General features: G+C 48.5%; 1 protein-coding gene across 1 annotated transcript in view; it reads right to left on the reverse strand.

The window, feature by feature from the left end:
* kifl (kinesin family-like) overlaps positions 1–18,659 on the reverse strand; it is a 90,533-nt gene that overhangs the window by 54,486 nt on the left and 17,388 nt on the right. Inside the window, exon 4 of the mRNA XM_078559312.1 lies at positions 10,103–10,236. Within this exon, the coding sequence (XP_078415438.1) occupies positions 10,103–10,236 (134 nt within the window). The remainder of the gene's footprint in view (positions 1–10,102; positions 10,237–18,659) is intronic.

Below are 18,659 nucleotides of genomic sequence, written 5' to 3' on the forward strand. Positions count from 1 at the left end.
CCCTTATCTAAGGTAAGATACACTGGCATTGGAGGCAGTCCAGAGAAGGTTCACTAGGTTGATTCTGGGTATGGAGGGATTTTCTTATGAGGATAGGTTGAGTAGGTTATACTCATTGAAGTATAGAAGAATGAGAGGTGACCTTGTTGAAACGTACAAGATTCTCAGAGGGCTTGACAAGGTAGATGCTGAGAAGTTGTTGCCCCTTGTGGGAAAGTCCAGGACCAGAGGGCATAATCTCAGAGTAAGGGGTCGTCCATTTAAAACAGAGATGAGGAGGAATTTCTTCACTCGGAGGGTAGTTAACCTGTGGAATTCTTTGCCGCAGAGGGCAGTAGAGGCTGGGTCATTAAGTATATTCAAGGCTGAGATAGACAGATTTTTAATCAGTAAGGGAATCAAAGGTTATGGGGAAAAGACAGGAAAGCAGAGTTGAGGATTATCAGATCAGCCATGATCTTATTGAATGGCGTAGCAGACTCAATGGGCCGAATGGACTACTTCTGCTCCTACGTCTTAAGGTCTTAAGGAGGAGATAGATAGTTAAACTTCCCGATTACAATTGTGTGTTAACCAGTACTTGCAACTTGTTAAAAGAAGTCTTGCTTTAAAATAAATTGATCATTCTGAGTATTTGAAAGAAGCCTGGTTAGAGTCTCTTTTCTTCTGGGTACTAGAGGTATAGATGCACAACTGGCCATTTCAGTGAGAAAATTAAACATTTAAATTAATGGTATGGCCTGCAGAGTAGCGGGGCTTGATAATTCTCGCACTCCTCCCATCCCGGCCATAACGCCTGTGTTGTGGCAGGCCATGAATTTACAGATTGTAGTGGAAACAAATTTGCTGCTGCTGATGCTGAGCTCACCGTGGAGGTCAGATCATATTGTGGTTACCCCTCCAAGTAACACCATGACAGATATACCTGCATTAGATTGGTTAGTGAGGATGAAGTCAATAATGCTACTCCTTCACATTAGTTCCCTCATCATCTCAATCTGGTTGTGTTCTTCAGCATTTGGTCAGTGTGGTGTTACTGAGCCGCTCTTGGTGGCAGCCATTGTTCAGCCAGAATTTTAGTAACTTCAATGATCAATAGGTCACTGAAGAGTAGCAATCAACAAAGAATATTGGATAATATAGCCAAAATAGTACATCACGGGCAGAATCCTCTGTTCGGCAAGGAGGGGTCGGGGCCCGCTCACCGGCGTGTAAAATGACATGGGGTGACGTCAGGCGTGTGTCCCGATGTCTCCCCGCGTCATTTACATTTTCAGTTCGGCAGGTGCACAGTCAATTGGGCTGCGCGCCCGCCAAACTGTCAAAGGCCTATTAAGGCCATTAAAAAAGCAATTAACATGATTAATGGACCTTCGCGTCCAACCTTAAGGTTGATGGGCAGGCCGGGAGCCCAGGAGGGCTTCTCAAAAAACATGAAACCTCATCCATGGGTGGGATGAAGTTTCATGAGGGTATTAAAAATTTATAAAATGTTTAAATAAAAGAAATTGACATGTCCCAGCTCATGTGACAGTGGCACATGAGTGGACATATCATTAATTTTTTCCCCCTTCTTTACTGGAACTTTCAAACCAGAGCCAATCTCTCTGAGGCAGCGCATTGCCCCAGGGGGATCTGTGCGCTCTTTCGCGCGCATGTGTGAAATAGCGCACTCCCGGCTCAGGGAATCCCCCCCTTGCCCACACAGGGAGCACATAGCGCTTCCTGGCGGACGTCACGCTGGGTGGGCCTTAATTGGCCCACCCACGTAAAATGGCGGCCCGCCCCCAAGTGGGGGTGCCGATCAGGAACCCGCCTGCTTGCGCCGGATCTCACACAACCCCCCCGACAGGGGGAAGATCCTAACCCACAAGTTGGATTAAATCATACTTAAATCATACAGTGTTCTGGTCAGCCCACAGAGCATCAAGGCTGTGGAGTGACTTCTAAATTGGACTGAGAATTTTAAATTTAATACATTGAGCAATGGACAGCCAGCAAGGATGGGGTGATGAATAAATGAGACATGCTGTGGGACAGACATGAGTAGCAAAGTTTTAGAGAAGTTGAAGTTGATGAAAGTACAATGTGAAAATTGTTGGATCATTTAGACTTGGAAGTGCCAAAGGCATGGGCCAGAATTTTCCCGTTAGTGTGCGGGGGTGGGCCCCGCATGCCCGTATGTAAAATGACACGTGGTGATGTCAGGCGAGCGCCCCAACGTCACCGCATGCCATCGTGATATTTCGGTGGGCGGGCGCGCGTTGATCTCCGATACGTGCCCACCATTAATTAATGGGCCACTTAGGGTCCTTGAGGCGCCAATCGATGGCAATTTTTCAGTGCCCGTGCAATCTTTGGGTCAGCACACGGGTGCAATGGGCAGGCGGGTAGGACATATTTGTATAAACCTCATCCACGGGCGGGATAAGAGGGCTTAGTGGGGTCGCGAGTGTGCTCTGTCAAATATTGTTTTTTCAAAGTTACTGATACTTGCCTGTGTGATCTGCAATACTTCAAAAAGCATAACAACTGCTTGGTCTGGACTCACAACCTTCAGGTCAGCACTCTGCAGTGAGGAATCTTTTCTAGGCCTGCAGGTTTCAGGAAGCCTTCCCTTAGCCTGGGAATGGGAGCTGAACTCTCTACTGGAGGCACCTCCTCTGATGAGAAGGGGAGGGCCAGAAGGGCGAGGAGGCCAGGAGTGCACGTTCAGCCTCCAGAGGAGCCACCTTTGGGAGGACAGGTGCAGGCCCAAGGGACACAGGGTCAAGAGGCAGTGCAAGGCGGAAGGGGCCGCAGAAGATGCCACTATCCTGCTGCCAGGGTATACAGGCGGCGAAGCAGCTACCTTAATATATCTGAGGTACAGGGCTGAACAAGGCTCTGTTTCTCAAGGGAGACAGTCAACTATATCTGTCAGATGATTGGGCCTGAGATCTCTGCTAACTGTGTGGGTGGACACCCCATGCCAGTGGCTCTGAAGGTCACAGCTGCCCTCAACCTCTATGCCTCTGGCTCCTTCCAGGGCTCAGTGGGTGATCATTGTGGTGTCTCCCAATCAGCTGTCCACATTTGTGTCAAGCAGGTTACAGATGCTCTGTTCAGGCAAGCATTGACCTTCACCCACTTCCGTTGGGGTCAGGCAAGCCAGGCACAGCGAGCCAGAGGCATCGTGGCCATTGCTGGCTTCCCCCGTGTCCAGGGTGCAATAGACTGTACACATGTGGTCAGCACTGCGGTAGCAGATGAGCCCGGTGCCTACATCAAAAGGAAGGGCTTCCACTCCATGAACGTGCAGATAGTGTGTGATCACAGGATGCTGATTCTACAAGTCTGTGCAAGGTACCCAGGCAGTTCCCACGACACCTACATTCTCAGGCACTCCCAGGTGCCGGAGCTCTTCAGCGCTCCAGCCCGGCTGGATGGATGGCTGCTGGGTGACAAGGGCTACCCCCTGAGAAGGTGGTTCATAACGCCTCTCCACCATCCAAGAACAGAAGCTGAGCCGTAGTACAATAGGAGTGATGCCTCCACAAGGGCTGTGATGAAGAGAGCCATTGGTCTTAAGATGTGCTTCCGATGCCTGGACTGCTCAGGGGGCGCTCTCCAGTACCCCCCAGATCGTGTGTCACTGATAGTGGTTGCATGCTGCACTCTCCACAATCTTGCGCTGGAAATGGGGGGATGCAGTGGACAATGAAGACATAGACGCAGTGGCTGTGGCTGCACACGATGAGTCCAGCAGTGAGTCCGAGGATGAGCACGCACAGGGAAATGCTGAGGGAGTAGACGCTGACCCGGGCATACTCCAGGGAGGCAGGGACACCTGGGAGGCTTTAATCCAACGAACCTTCAGCTAGCACACTACATATGGACCTCCAGGACAAGCCTGGGCTGCAGGCTCCACACTCAATACCTGAGTGCAAACTCTGCCTTGTTAGGAACATTAACTAAGGGCCTTGTTAATAAAGCTGAATGTCCCACAAATCACTCATAACATTTTTGGAAACCATCCACCTGCAGAAGAAAGGAGGCACCCTCAGCTATGGTGACATGTCTGAATTTAATATTACAACCTAAGGAACTTAAGAAAACAAAATGCCAAAGGTGATAAAAATCACACCAACTCATAAAGACCTCATTGCAGGCCAACACAAAAGCACCAGTGATAAACCCGTGGTGTGCCTAAGGTGCCTTGTGTTTTTGTTTTCGGGTGCTACGTCTTGGTGCTGCCCTCTCGCTGGGACTGGCATCTGAGCCAGCCTGCTCACTCTGCTGCCCTGTTGGCCTCGATGACCTTGGCGGCCGCCCTTTGGCCCGTGGAGCTTGTGCTGGCCCCGCCTGGGATGGAGCTGCCAGTTCCACAGCTGGCATCTCCCTAGTGTTCGCAGCCTCACCAGATGCAACGGTCACTGGCAGAAGAGCGGAGGAGCTGCTGCCCTCATCCAGGGCACCCCGAGAGGAGCCCACAGAGATGGCAGGCAGCTGCTACACTGACGTGAAGTCGTTTCGGACCTCCCTGCTCACCGTGGATGGATGGGCATCGAACTGGGAAACTTGGTGCCCAGATCATCTCCCACATTGGCACTGACCAGCTGAGGTCGCCACTCTCTCCATGGAGGAAGCATGGTGGTCGGCCATGAGGCTTATTGCATCGGCGATAGTCCATATTGACTACTCCACCACGGAGACAAAGCCAAGCATAGCCTCATGTATCTCCACCAGATGCTCCCGCACACCCGGGTGCATTTCCTGTGTTTGCTGCATCGTGGACGATTCCAGAGGCACATCCTCAGGCACCGACTGAGCATGTGACTGGTCCCCTGCAGTCCCCTGACTGTTGACGCCATGGGCACTCTCTGTCTCTGCCAGCTCCTCCAGTGACTGTGAAGTGCCCTCACTGCTGTGCCCCAGGACATTAGCCGATGTTCTAATTCCCACCAAGGTGCTAGTATCTGCACTGGTGCCTGCCTGGCAGAGATGGTGTGACGCTGGTGAGCCCGTGCTTCAGGGCCCTCAGGTGTGAGAGGGAGCCCCTGCTGCTCCTCTTCCCTGTCCTGCTCCACTGGTGCTGAAAGGAAGAACAAAGACATTGGATCAGTTAACGTGGAGACAATGTCAGTGTGCCTCCCTGTCCCCCGGATCATTATGCGCTCATCCTTCCGTAAGCAATGGTCAAGCCATGTTGCAAACTTCAATCACTGAACATTCAGCACTGCCATGGCTGTTGGGAGAACAATGGTGACCTCACTGCTGGGCAACCATACCTGCCCGTGGCACCCCAACCTCACCGACACCGGTGGACCTGGGTGCTTGGCGCCTCTCCACAACCTTGGGCCTCTTGCTTGAAGCGGCTGAGAATCGCCAACTGGGCCGGCCCTCCACCATTCCTCACCCGCTCGGCGGCATTATGTACATTCTTCTCCTGAAAAGAAGAGAAGAGCCTTGATTAGTGCTACTTGTACCTGGAATCTCTTTGCGGATTCTGCCCATAGAGTCTAAGACAGAAGGACCCAAACTCAGAAGATGGTGGCAGCGATGGAGACATCAATGTAAAAGACAGATTGATGTCATTGAAGGAACTACAGAGTGAAGAAACCTTTGAAAGCGGCTCGAGAAATTTCGGCAGTAAAAGGAGGCACACCAGAGAGAGGCAATGATGACTGTACCTAATGAGTAGTCTTTGCCCTTGCGCTGCTCATTTGACTGCCTCATGGGTCCACAGAGAGGCCAGCAGTGGGAGTTATGGAAAGCCATTTTCATTTTTTAAATCAATCATGGATGTGGGCATCGCTGGCTAGGCCAGCATTTATTGCCCATCCCCATTTTCCCTTGAAGGCATGGTGATGTGCTGCCTTATTGAGCCACTACAGTCCATATGCTGTAGGATCAATGTTGTTAGGTAGGGAGTTCCAGGATTGTGACCCAGCGACAGTGAAGAAACTCCAGTACTGAGCAGCATCAGGTCTTCACGAAAAAGAGCCAAAACTCCAAGTTAGATCCTTCCTTTATGTAGTAGGTCCAGTTGCAGACAATGTTCTCTTAAGGCAGGGTGTGCAGGAGTCCACCGTAGATTTTGACTCCATTCTTAAAGCCTTTGACACTACTTTAGTACGAAGCATAATTTAGTAATTAAACAAGCATGTTTTAACCAGCGCTCACAGCAACCTGGCGAATCAATTGAATTATTCCTAACTGACCTATATCGCCTAGCTAGTTCTTGCAGGTACAGGGCACTGAAGAATGAGCTAATCTGTGATTGCATAGTCGAGGGTGTTCGGAATGAGAAACTCTCCGTCTTTCTGCAGACCAAGGATGATCTTACATTGGATCAAGAGGTCCAGTAAGTGAGGGAGGCCAAACTTCGAGCATTTAATTGGGCTATAATTCATGGTGACTCTGAGGCTTCACATGATTCTGCAGATTGGGTAGGTAGGCCCATGGGCAGTGGCCCTCACCCATATGAAAACCTGCTAAACTAACCAAAAGGGTGGGAAACTCCATGTCGGAAGCTATTTTGAGACGCTTGCATTGTGACACAAAAACCCAGGATAGGCGCAAAGACCGACTGGCAGAGGGCACAGAATGCTTCCAGTGTGGCAAAACTGAACATTTCAAACGTTTCTGCAAATCCAGTAATTTTAATCAAGGTCGCAGACCAGCAAAATATTTGGGTAACACATTCCTTCCAAGTAATGGAAAGCCCAGAAAATGAAGACCCTACAGAGTTCCTCGAGGAAGTCAGGAGCCTTAATCCAGACCACTGGCTATTTACAGCCCAAGTTCAAGGCTTCAATACTACTTTTAAAATTGATACAGAAGCTGCTGTTAACATATTAGCAGGTGACCTCAACTGGCTTCAGCCGATGACCCTTTATCCATCAGGCATCAAGATACAAGGTCCAGATGGCATAGACCTTCCAATCAAAGACAGGATTATTGTTCCTCTTCGCTACAGGGAGTGACAGATCGTTCATTCTCTCTATGTTCTTCACAGCCAATGGACATCTTCATTGAGTGGTGATGTTGGCATACTTAGGAATCCTAGAAAAGCCAGATGATGCTCATCATTTGAATGACTTTGTTTTCATGCAACAATCTTCAACCATTTGTTTATAAGCAGTGAAAATTCAGCTTTTAGAAGCTGAGGAAGTTTATACAATCAGCAGTAAGTTCCTTTCTTTCACATGGACACCGTTTGCTAGACCTCAGGCAGAGATTGAAGTTATGAATCTCAGTTCTTCATGAAGTAAGGCCAGGGATGGTAGATGCAGAAGGCACTGCAGCAGACAGTCACCATCCCCATGAAGACCTGCTGGACTTGAATTGGCTCTTCCTAGAGAATGAAGAGGAAGAATCCCTTGCAGTACTGAGTGATCTCTTGAAGGTTGAGGTCCTAGAGAATGATTCGTCTTTCCCATTGCTTAGATGCACCTTAAGAAGTCTTTGGTGTCTTTTTAGAAGAATCAGCTTTTAGTGATTGAGCAGCATTCAGGCCTTAGTTCCATTGAATCTGCCAATGTATTGCCTACTTTATCTCCTGTTGTCCATGAAGAGTCTTCCACAGAGAATGCTTTGCCTGAGTTCAAGTTATAGTCCATAGAGGATCACGCTGCTAAAGAGCTGTTACCTTCCCAGGGTGAAAGTCAATTGGCACCCATTATTCAGTCTCAGCTTGCGATCAATAAAGAAGTTGCAGCAGAGTCTTTAGCACCTCTGAAGCTGCAGAATCCTGCACAGCAATCTCATCCCAGAGTTGATTATCTACAGGAAATTCATCTCATTACGGAAGATGAGGATGTCTTGTCTCTTTATTCCCAATGATTCTTCTTATTACCCATAGTGGAGAAAAGCGTGTGTCTCTTACCACTACCTACAGGAAGTAGACGGTCCTCCTGAAAAATCATTGGGAAATCATCTATTCTTCTTCTCCTGACAGTCTTACAGGAAATTGGTCATTGATCATCTTTTCCTTCATTGTCTAAATTCATTGAAACCTCAGATCTTCAATGCCTTTTCAGTCTTCAATACAGCAGTTGATGATACAGCTGTGACAGCCTTCCCTGGAGTTGAAGATCATTCCTCTTCAGGAGTTTCTTCCCAGAGTTCATCAAAGAAGCAACAAATTCTTCAGCATGTGCTGAGTTCTTCTCTTCAAGTCCTAGAGGGCCCAAAGGCCCATTCTCTGCAGCCTTCTCTTTTGAATCAGTCTTTTGCTGCATAGTCTTCATTGTCCTTGAAGTTCAGTGATTCTGCAACTTACACTCAGCTTTCCAGCAATGCTGACAGCAATGCTGATAAAGTGTTATCTTATTCTGCAGATGATGATGTCATACTCGCATGGGGTCAGAGGTGAGCTGGCAAGATGGATACAGAATTGGCTTGGTCATAGAAGACAGAGGGTAGCAGTGGAAGGGTGCTTTCCTGAATCGAGAGCTGTGACCAGTGGTGTTTCACAGGGATCAGTGCTGGGACCTTTGCTGCTTGTAGTATACATAAATGATTTGGAGGAAAATGTAACTGGGGTAATTAGTAAGTTTGCAGACGATACTAAGATTGGAGGAGTTGCAGATAGTGAAGAGGATTGTCAAAGGATACAACGGGATATAGATCGGTTGGAGACTTGGGCGGAGAAAGGCCAGATGGAGTTTAATCCGGACAAATGCGAGGTAATGCATTTTGGAAGGTCTAATACAGGCACAAATTATACAGTAAATGGCAGAACACTTAAATGCATTGATGGGCAGAAGGATCTGGGTGTACAGGTCTACAGGTCACTGAAAGTGGCAACGCAGGTGGATAAGGTAGTCAGGAAGGCATATGGCATGCTTGCCTTCATTGGCAGGGGTATTGAGTATAAAAGCTGGGAAGTCATGCTGCAGCATGGTTAGGCCACACTTGGAATATTGCGTGCAATTCTGGACGCCACATTACCAGAAAGGTATAGAGGCATTGGAGAGGGTGCAGAGGAGGTTTACCAGGATGCTGCCTGGTCTGGAGGTTATTAGCTATGAGGAGAGGTTGGAGAAACTCGGATTGTTCTCACTAGAGTGACGGAGATTGAGGGGCCACTTGATAGAAGTTTACAAAATTATGAGTGGCATGGACAGAGTAGATAGTCAGAAGCTTTTTCCCAGGGTAGAAGAGTCAATTACTAGGGGACATAGATTTAAGGTGATAGGAGAAAACTATAGAGGAGATGTGCGGGGCAAGTTTCTTATGCAGAGGTTAGTGAGTGTCTGGAATTCGCTGCCAAAGGAGGCGGTGGAAGCAGGTATGATAGTGGTGTTTAAGAGGCAGCTTGACAAATACATGAATAGGATGGGAATAGAGGGATCCGGACCCCGGAAGTGCAAAATGTTTTAGTTGATGGGCAATATGATCAGCGCAGGCTTGGAGGGCCAAAGGGCCTGTTCCTGTTCTGTACTTCTCTTTGTTCTTTGTTCAGATGCAGAAGAAAACCCTCTCCAAGACATCTTCCCTAAGGGCTGAGGATGCTGTGGGAGTTTGAATCGCCCAGAACTGTGATTTGGGAAGAGAGAGTAGGAGTTGGAATTAAGTAGATTCTTTAGTTGTAAAAAATGAATTACAGAAATTTAACGTAAATAGTTAAAGGCATAGTTTCATGTTGTTGTTAAAAAGTAGGATAGTATACTGGGGGGTGAGGTGTAGTATAAAGGGTTAACAGATCGGCTATGCTAATGTATGACATAGATGATGATGTACCACTGACATCAGTCAGTCATGTATTAAACTTTCAAGAGAGAGGTTGGCATCATGCCTAAGGGCTACATGTCTACTCTGTAACTTGTTTAGATGTTATACTAATAAACAAGCGTTAAGCAGATATCAGAGTATGTCTACGGTTTGTCAAAGTAATCAGAACAATGTTTAGCGTCCATGACAGATGGACCCAGCCTCAGAATGTTTCTTGATGGATAAACTAAGACAATTGTACCTATGGTATTAAAAGAGGATGTAAAAAAATTCTAAACAACATTAGTTTTTTAAAAATAAATGTTTCTGAATCATTTAAAAGGATAGGTACATGAGGTAAGCTTGTTAAATAACTCTTTCTATTAGAATTTAGGTGTCTTACGTGCCATAATGGAGTTCAGTTGATCAGAAATACATCCAGATCTGATGCTGTTCAATGCTTTCAGCACCATTTCAGCTTCCCAAAGATCAGCCTCAGCTCCTTCCAGACTCTGGAATTCCTCTGGAATCTGACCCCTGCAAAACAGGTCAACCAGCTCTGAGTAACCCTGAAACATTGACATCAGCAAGGGAAAGGACTTCATAGAATTCCAGGACATTGTTAAAGGATCTGCATCACCTAGTTGAATAGTTTGCAAGGTAATATCAATTCCTGGGATCAATCGAGAACAGCTGCCCTGAAGCCTTGTTGTGCTGGTTGTTTTGGGAGGCTCACATTTTAGTAGAAGTTTTATCATTTATATCAAATTACAACAAGTATTTTTAGTGCTTTTATTCAACAAGCATTTTCTTTCTTTTACTTCTTCACTTAATAAAATATATTTCAGCTTTAACATGATAAACATTTTAGGGAAGGCAATGATGCTATTGCGTACTCCCTGAAATCACCAAACCCTGATCCCAACACACCTGAAAAGATGTTCATTAACTGTGAAGCACTTTGGGATGTCCTGAGGTTATGGAATCTGGCATATAAACACAAGTTTGTATAAAGTTGAAAGCCTCTCATCAGATCATCATTTAACATTCTCAGCTCCAGTGACAAAAGCCATAGCTTGTCAAATCTCTCTTCATAGCTGTAACTCCTCATCCCTGATAAAATCTGAGGTAATCTATGCTGCATCCTCTCCGTGGCTTTTAGAATGTAACCATAATCCGAACATTGTGGTCCAGCAGCATGAAAAAGCTTGAATTTGTATAGCGCCGTTAACATAGGAAAATGTCCCGAGGTACTTCACAGCAGCATAATCAGACAAAAATGAATACAAAGCCAATGAAGGCGGTATTAGGATGGGTGAAAAGAAGTTTCATCAAAGAGGTTGTTTATAAGGAGGAGTGAAAGGTGACAAGTGGAGGTGTGGAACGCAATTCTGTGCTTAGGGCCTAGATGTCTCAGGGCACAACCACCAATGGTGAGGTAAAGGAAATGGGCATCCAGCGATGGATGATCACAACGATCTCAGAGGGTTGTAGGATTCGAGGCGGTTACGGAGATTGTGAGGGGCAAGGCCATTGAGGATTTGAACATGAAGATAAGAATTTTAAAATCTAAGTTGGTGAACCAAGAGCCAATATCAATCAGTAAGTACAAGGATGATGGGTGAGTAGGATTAGTGCTAGTTAGGATGCAGGTAATAGAGTTTTAGACCACCTCAAGTTTACAGGGGATGGAGGATGGAATTCCAGCCAGGACAGCATTGGAATAGTTGAATTTGGAGGTATCAAAAGCATGTACATGTGTTTCAGTGGCAGATGGGGTGATGCAGGGACTGACGCAGGCAATGTTACAGAGGTTTAAGTAAGCAGTCCTTTTGCTAGAGAAGATTTGAGGTCAGGAGTTAACTTCAATGTCAAATAGGACAGTAAAGTTGCAAAGAGCCTAGATCAGTGTGATTACTCTATGGAGCAGACTGGTTTCATCAAGAAACAGTTAAACTTTATTACAGACATTTTCAGAGGCTGCATGCTGGACCAGATCTCTCATCAGAAAAGCATCGCCCCATGGATTGCCTGCGCGAGGAGCTCACTGGTCAGAGCCCTCACAGTACATCACATGACGCATGATCGGCAGGAGGGAGTGACTGTACATCCAGTTACCACATTTCCTCCCCCTTTAGTTTTTTTACAATGACTCTTTACAGAAAAACATTTAAACAATCGAACAAACATATATACAATTTCAGGTGATTATAAATCAAGTCTCTGAGATGCTCTTCTTATATGGCTAGAGCGGCATAGCTCTACCACTGAAGGTTCCTGAACAGCATCAATAGGATCTGGAACTGCGCTATGAGACATATCATCAGAATTAGGCAGTTCAGGATTTGGCAACTCTCCCAAAACATCTGGAATGCCTGTTCTAGTCGGTTGCACACCTCAGAAGTCGACGGTTCAGCGTTAATACCAAGTTGATCAGTTAGTTGTTGGAATGTCTCTCTGGCACAGATGTGATCTACGTGCTTATGGACGATTCCATCTCCCACTTGTGCTTGGAAGTATAATGGGACAGTCTCTGAAACAATGGGCAGAATTTTCTGTTTGACGTGCAGGGGGCGGGCCCCGCATGTCCACGTGTGAAATGACATGCGGTGACGATGGGCGACTGTCCCATCGTGATATTTCGCGGGGCGGTTGCGCGGTGAAGTCCAATGTGCGCCCGCCATTAATTAACAGGGCACTTAAGGCCCTTTAGTGTCCAATCGACGCTGGTTTTCGGCGCCCATGTGATCTTTGGGTCGGCGGGCAGGCGGGTATTAACCTCATTCATGGGCGGGATAAGAGGGCTCAGTGGGGTCGTGAATCTGCTTTGTGAAGTATTTATTGTTGAAAGTTTTTGAAACTTGCCTGTGTGATCTGCAGTACTTCAAAACGCATCCCAGCAGCTTTTTCTGGACTCTTAGCCTTCAGGTCAGCACTCTGCAGTGAGGAATCTTTTCTGAGCCTACAGATTTCAGGAAGTGTTCCCTTAGCCAGGATCTGAGAGCTGATCTATCCACTGGAGGCACCTCCTCTGAGGAGGAAGGGAGGGCTAGAAAGGAGAGGAGGCCAGGAGTGCACGTGCAGCCTCCAAGGGAGCCACATTTGGGAGGACAGGCGCAGGCACAAGGGGTGCAGGGCCAAGAGATAGTCCAAGGCAGAAGGAGCCGCAGAAGACGCCACTATCCTGCTGCCAGGGTTTACAGGCAGCGAAGCAGCTACCTCAATATGTCTGAGGTACAGTGCCGAAGGAGGCTCCATCTCTCAAGGGAGACAGTCAACTATATCTGTCAGATGATTGGGCCTGAGATCTCCGCTAACTGTGTGGGCTGGCACCCCATGCCAGTGGTTCTGAAGGACACAGCTGCCCTCAACATGTTTGCCTCTGGCACCTTCCAGGGCTCGGTGGGTGATCTTTGCAGTGTCTCCCAATCAGCTGTCTACACTTGTGTCAAGCAGGTGATAGACGCTCTGTTCAGACGGGCATTGACCTTCACCCACTTCCGCTGGGACCAGGCAAACCAGACACAGTGAGCCAGAGGCTTCGCGGCCATTGCTGGCTTCCCCCGCGTCCAGGGTGCAATAGACTGTACACATGTGGCCATCAAGGCGCCAGCAGGTGATCACGGTGCCTTCATCAACAGGAAAGGCTTCCACTCCATGAATGTGCAGATAGTGGGTGATCACAGGATGCAGATTCTACAAGTTTGTGCAAGGTACCCAGGCAGCTCTCACGATGCCTATATCCTCAGACACTCCCAGGTGCCAGGGCTCTTCAGTGCTCCAGCCCGGCTGGATGGATGGCTGTTGGGTGACAAGGGCTATCCCCTCAGAAGGTGGCTCATGACGCCTCTCCGCCATCCAAGAACAGAAGCTGAGCAGCGGTACAATAGGATTCACGCCTCCACAAGGGCTGTGGTGGAGAGAGCCATCGGTCTTCTCAAGATGCGCTTTCGCTGCTTGGGCCTCTCAGGGGGCGCACTCCAGTACCTCCCAGATCGTGTGTTGCTGATAGTGGTTGCATGCTGCACTCTCCACAATCTTGCACTGGAAAGGGGGGATGCAGTGGATGATGAAGACGTCGACGCAGTGGCTGCGGCTGCACACGATGAGTCCAGCAGTGAGTCCGAGGATGAGCAGGCACAGGGAAATGCTGAGGGGGTAGACACTGACCCGGGACTCCTCCAGGGAGGCAGGGACACCCGGGATGCTTTAATCCCACGAACCTTCAGCTAGCACAACACAGATGGATCACCAGGACAAGCCTGGGTTGTCGCCTCGATGCTTGGCACCTAAGTGCAAAACCTGCCAGGTCAGCAGCACTAACTAAGGGCCTTGTAAATAAAGCTGAATGTCCAACAAATCACTCATTACATTTTTGTCCACCATACACATGCAGAAGAAAGGAGGCACCCTCAACCATGGTCACACATCTGCATTTAAGCTGTGAAGAAAAATAACTTATCACAAAGAGAAAACAATAGTGTTAACAATCAAAAAGAAATCATAAGGACCTCATCTCGGGCCAACACAAAAGCATCAGTGAAAAACCCGTGGTGTGCCTCAGGTGCCTTATGCTCTCGTTTACGGGTGCTATGTCTTGGTGCTGACCCTTTGCTGGGACTGGCATCTGAGACAGCCTGCTCACTCTTCTGTCCTGTTGGCCTCGATGACCTTGGTGGTCGTCCTCTGGCCCGTGGAGCCTGTGCTGGCCCCGCATGGGAGGGAGCTGCCAGTTCCACAGCTGGCATCTCCCCAGTCGTCGCAGCCTCATCAGATGATATGGTCACTGGGAGAGGGGCGGAGAAGCTGCTGCCCTCATCTGGAGCACCCTGAGTGGTGCCCGCAGAGATTACAGGCAGCTGCTGCGCCGACGTGAGGTCGCTTCGGACCTCCCAGCTCACCGTGGATGGATGGGCAACGAGCTGAGAAGCTTGATGTCCACACCATCTCTCACACTGGCACTGACCAGCTGCGGTCAATGCCAATGTGAGGGCTTGCTGGTCAGAGTGCATCCCTGGGAAGCCCTGGTGGGTCTCCTGGAGGAACCTCTCCCCGAGAGTCGCCACTCTCTCCACGGAGGACGCTTGGCGCTCGGACATGAGGCTCATTGCTTCGGTGAGCATCCGCGTAGATTCCTCCACCATGGAGACCAAGCCAAGCATAGCCTTATGTATCTCCCCCAGATGCTCCTGCACACCCAGCCGCATTTCCTGCACCTGCTGCGCTGCGGACGTCTCCAGAGGCATATCATCAGGCACCGACTGAGTGTGTGCCTGGTCCCCTGCAGTCCTCTGGCTGCTGGCGCCACGTGCACTCTCTATATCTGCCAGCTCCTTCAGCGACTGTGAAGTGCTCTCACCACTGTGCCACAGGACACTAGCCATTGTTCTAATGCCCACCGTGGTGCTAGTATCTGCTCTGGTGCCTGCCTGGCAGAAATGGTGTGATGCTGGTGAGACTTCAGGGCCCTCAGGTGTGAGAGGGGGTCTCTGCTGCTCCTCCTCCCGGCCGTGCTCTGATGATGCTGAAAGGAAGAACAAGGACAGCGGATCACTTAGCGTGCACATGCTGACAAACTTCATCCTTGTCCCCTTGGCTCATTATACACTCAAACTTCCATAACCAATGGCCTAGCAACATTGCAACAATAACTAATTTAACAATCCTCAGTGCTATGGCTGTTGGGAGAACAATACTGACCTCACTGTTGGGCATAAATACCTGGCTGTGGCACCCCAGCCTCACAGACACCAGTAGACCTGGGTGCATGGTGCCTCTCCAATTCAAGGGCCTCCTGCTCAAAGCAGCTTAGTATGGAGAGCTGTGCCTGGCCGCCTCCAGTTCCTCACACGCTCAGCCATGTTCTGCGCATTCTTCTCCTGAAAAAGAGAGAAAAGCATTGATTAGGACAAATTGCACATGGACTCTGTTCGTGCATGGCCCACCCCAACCAGAGTGGGACCTATCAGGCCTCCAGTGCCTCCTCCCCCCGCTGCTGCCGATCACTCAGACAAAGATGCTAGGCCTGCTCCCCCCTCCCTCCCCCCCCACCACCGCCCCCTTGGACACATGCTGCGTACATCACATTAGGTATTGCCTCCCATAGCAAGGAGGCACAAGCACGTGCAGTGTAGAGGGCAGCAGATGGTTCATTGCCATGCCACCTTGAAGCTCCCCTTCCACCATCTCATCACCCTGACTAGGACATGTCCTGGAGTTCTGAGTCTGCTCCTAGGTGGAGCTCCTCCAGGTTGCCCCCAAACCAGTTACATGGGACTCAGATTAACACATGCTGCGGGGGAAAACTCACCTCCTCATGACCCACTCAGGCTGACCTCAGCATGGGCACTATCTGCTTGCCCACTCAGCAAAAGAAAAATGCCTTCAACGATTCAAATTAGTCACAACACTGAGACTCGAGGAGGGGCCGCAGAGGGTAAGGCTACCTGCTGGGTTAAATGCCCAATGCCAACATGGTACTCAACCTGCCAGAGCGCAACAAATGGTTGAAGCCTTGCGATACTGGATCCAGGTGTGCCGCACCACATAGCAGGAGCTCACCACTTCCGCCCCCTCCTCCCAGGCACATTTTGTCATGTGGCGGGGGGGGCGCATCCTCCCATCCTGGGGGACCAACACCTCCCGCTGTGCTGCCACTTCCTCGAGGAGGGCAGCAAGGCAGTCATCAGTAAAACAAGGGGCATACTGGCCCCCGCTGGCCTACCCTCCAGCCTGGCCTGCTCACCCGAATCCCTCTGCTGCGGCCTAGCATTGGCCATTGTCAGCAACCTACAAAAGGCTGCCAGACCTTCTTTAAACAGACTGTAGGGTCGCCATTGGACCCTGCGGTCTGTGCACGCCCGGCGCCGCCCGTACACTCCCGCTATCCTCCGGAGTCGAGAAATATGCTGGGCGGGCCTTAATTGGCCCGCCCGCGTAAAATGACGGCACAGACCTGATCGTGGATGGCGATCGGCTCCACTCCCGCCTGCGCCTGCTCTGCCCCCCCACCAGACGGAAAATTCTTCCCAATGCCTCCCAGAGCCCAGACAATCCTTCCAGAACACATTCTGTCACTTTTGGAGGAACAGTAGTCTCAGTCACTTTGGGGGACTTTGCCAGTTTGGCATTTCCCAATCATCTTTCTGTCTTTTCTCTCTCTGTCTACAGCAGAGTTGTCCTTGCCTTCACTTTGGTTTCGCAGTTGGCCAGGTATCTCCCCTGTGAATTCTTTGCTTCCTTCAGTTCTGTAATTTACTGCTCATGGGTTCATTAAATATTCCTGGGCGCAACGTGTTCAGAAAAGATAGGAGAGGAAGAGGGGTGTCAATATTGGTTAAGGAGAGTACTGCAGTGCTGGAGAAAGAGGACGTCCCAGAGAGTTCAAGGACAGAATCAATTTGGCTAGTGCTAAGGGTGAAATTACATTGCTCGATGTAATCTATAGACTGGCAGCTAGTGAGAAGAATGTGGAAGAACAAATCTGCAAGGAAATTACAGAGAGATGCAAGCATTATAGAGTAGTGAAAATTGGTGACTTTAATTACCCGAATGTAGACTGGGACAGTGGTAGTGCAAAGGGTGGAGAGGGGGCAACAGTTCCTAGATTGTGTTCAGGAGTATGTGTCCAATCCAACAAGACAAGATGTACTGTTGGACCTGGTTGTTGGAAATGAGGTGAGCCAAGTAGACCAAGTGTCAATGGGGAAACATTTAGGAGACAGTGATAATTGTCTTGTGTGTTTTAGGATGATGATAGAAAAGGACAATAGGCAATCCAGAGTAAGAGTAATTAACTTGTCAAGAGCTGACTTCGATGGGGCAAGAATAGAGCTGGGTCAGATAGACTGGAATGAAAGATTGGCGGGAAAAACTGAAGCTGAATAATGGGCTACCTTCAAAAAAGAATTGGTTCGGGCACAGTCAGGTATATTCCATCAAAAGGGAAAGGTGGGACAAACAAATCCAGAGCTCTCTGGATGAAAAAGGAGATACAAATTAAGATAAAGAAGAAAAAGTGTGCTTGTGACTGGTGTCAGGTAGAAAATATAATTGAGAACCAAGGAGAATACAGAAGGTTCAGAGGAGAGGTGAAAAGCATATTCAAGAAGCGAAGAGAGATTATGAGAAAAGACTGGCAGCCAACATAAAGGGGAATCCCAAAGTCTTCTATAGGCATATAAATAGTAAAAGGCTGATAAAAGGAGGAGTAGGGCCAATTAGGGACCGAAAAGGGAATTTACAAAGGGATGAAGGGGCTATGGCTGAGATATTAAATGAATATTTTGCATCCGTCTTTACCAAGGAGGTAGATGCTACCCAGGCCATGGTGACAGATGAGGAAACTCTGTCTCTAGAAGGGTTCAAAATTGATAAAGAGGAAGCGTTGAATAGATAGTTAGTACTTAAAGTTGACAAGGCACTGGGACCATCTTGCATCCAAAAATATTGAAGGAAGTGAAAGTAGAAATTGCAGGGGCGCTGGCCATAATTTTCAGTCTTCCCTAGACTCAGGGGAGGTGCCAGAGGACTGGAGAATTGCAAACATTACGCCCTTGTTCAAGAAAGGTTGTAAAGATAAGCCCAGCAATTACAGACCAGTCAGTTTAACTTCAGTGGTGGGCTGGTTTCTAGAAACAATTATTCAGATAGATTTGGAGTCACATGGAAAAACATTGATTGATAAGGAAGAGCCAGCATGGATTTCTAAAGGGGAAATCATGCTTAACTAACTTGCTGCAGTTTTTTGAAGAAGTTACAGGAAAGGCCGACGAGGGTAATGCTGTTGATGTGGTGTACATGGGCTTTCAAAAGGCATTTGACACAGTGCCACACAACAGGCTTGTGAGAAAAGTTGTTGTTCATGGAATAAAAGGGACAGCAGCAATGTGGATACAAAATTGGCTGAAAAATAAGAAGCAGAGGGTAATGGTTAATGGATATTTTGCAGGCTAGAGGAA

This window comes from Cetorhinus maximus, chromosome 2 (assembly GCF_964194155.1).
Source record: "Cetorhinus maximus chromosome 2, sCetMax3.hap1.1, whole genome shotgun sequence".
In the NCBI taxonomy this organism is placed as follows: domain Eukaryota; kingdom Metazoa; phylum Chordata; class Chondrichthyes; order Lamniformes; family Cetorhinidae; genus Cetorhinus; species Cetorhinus maximus.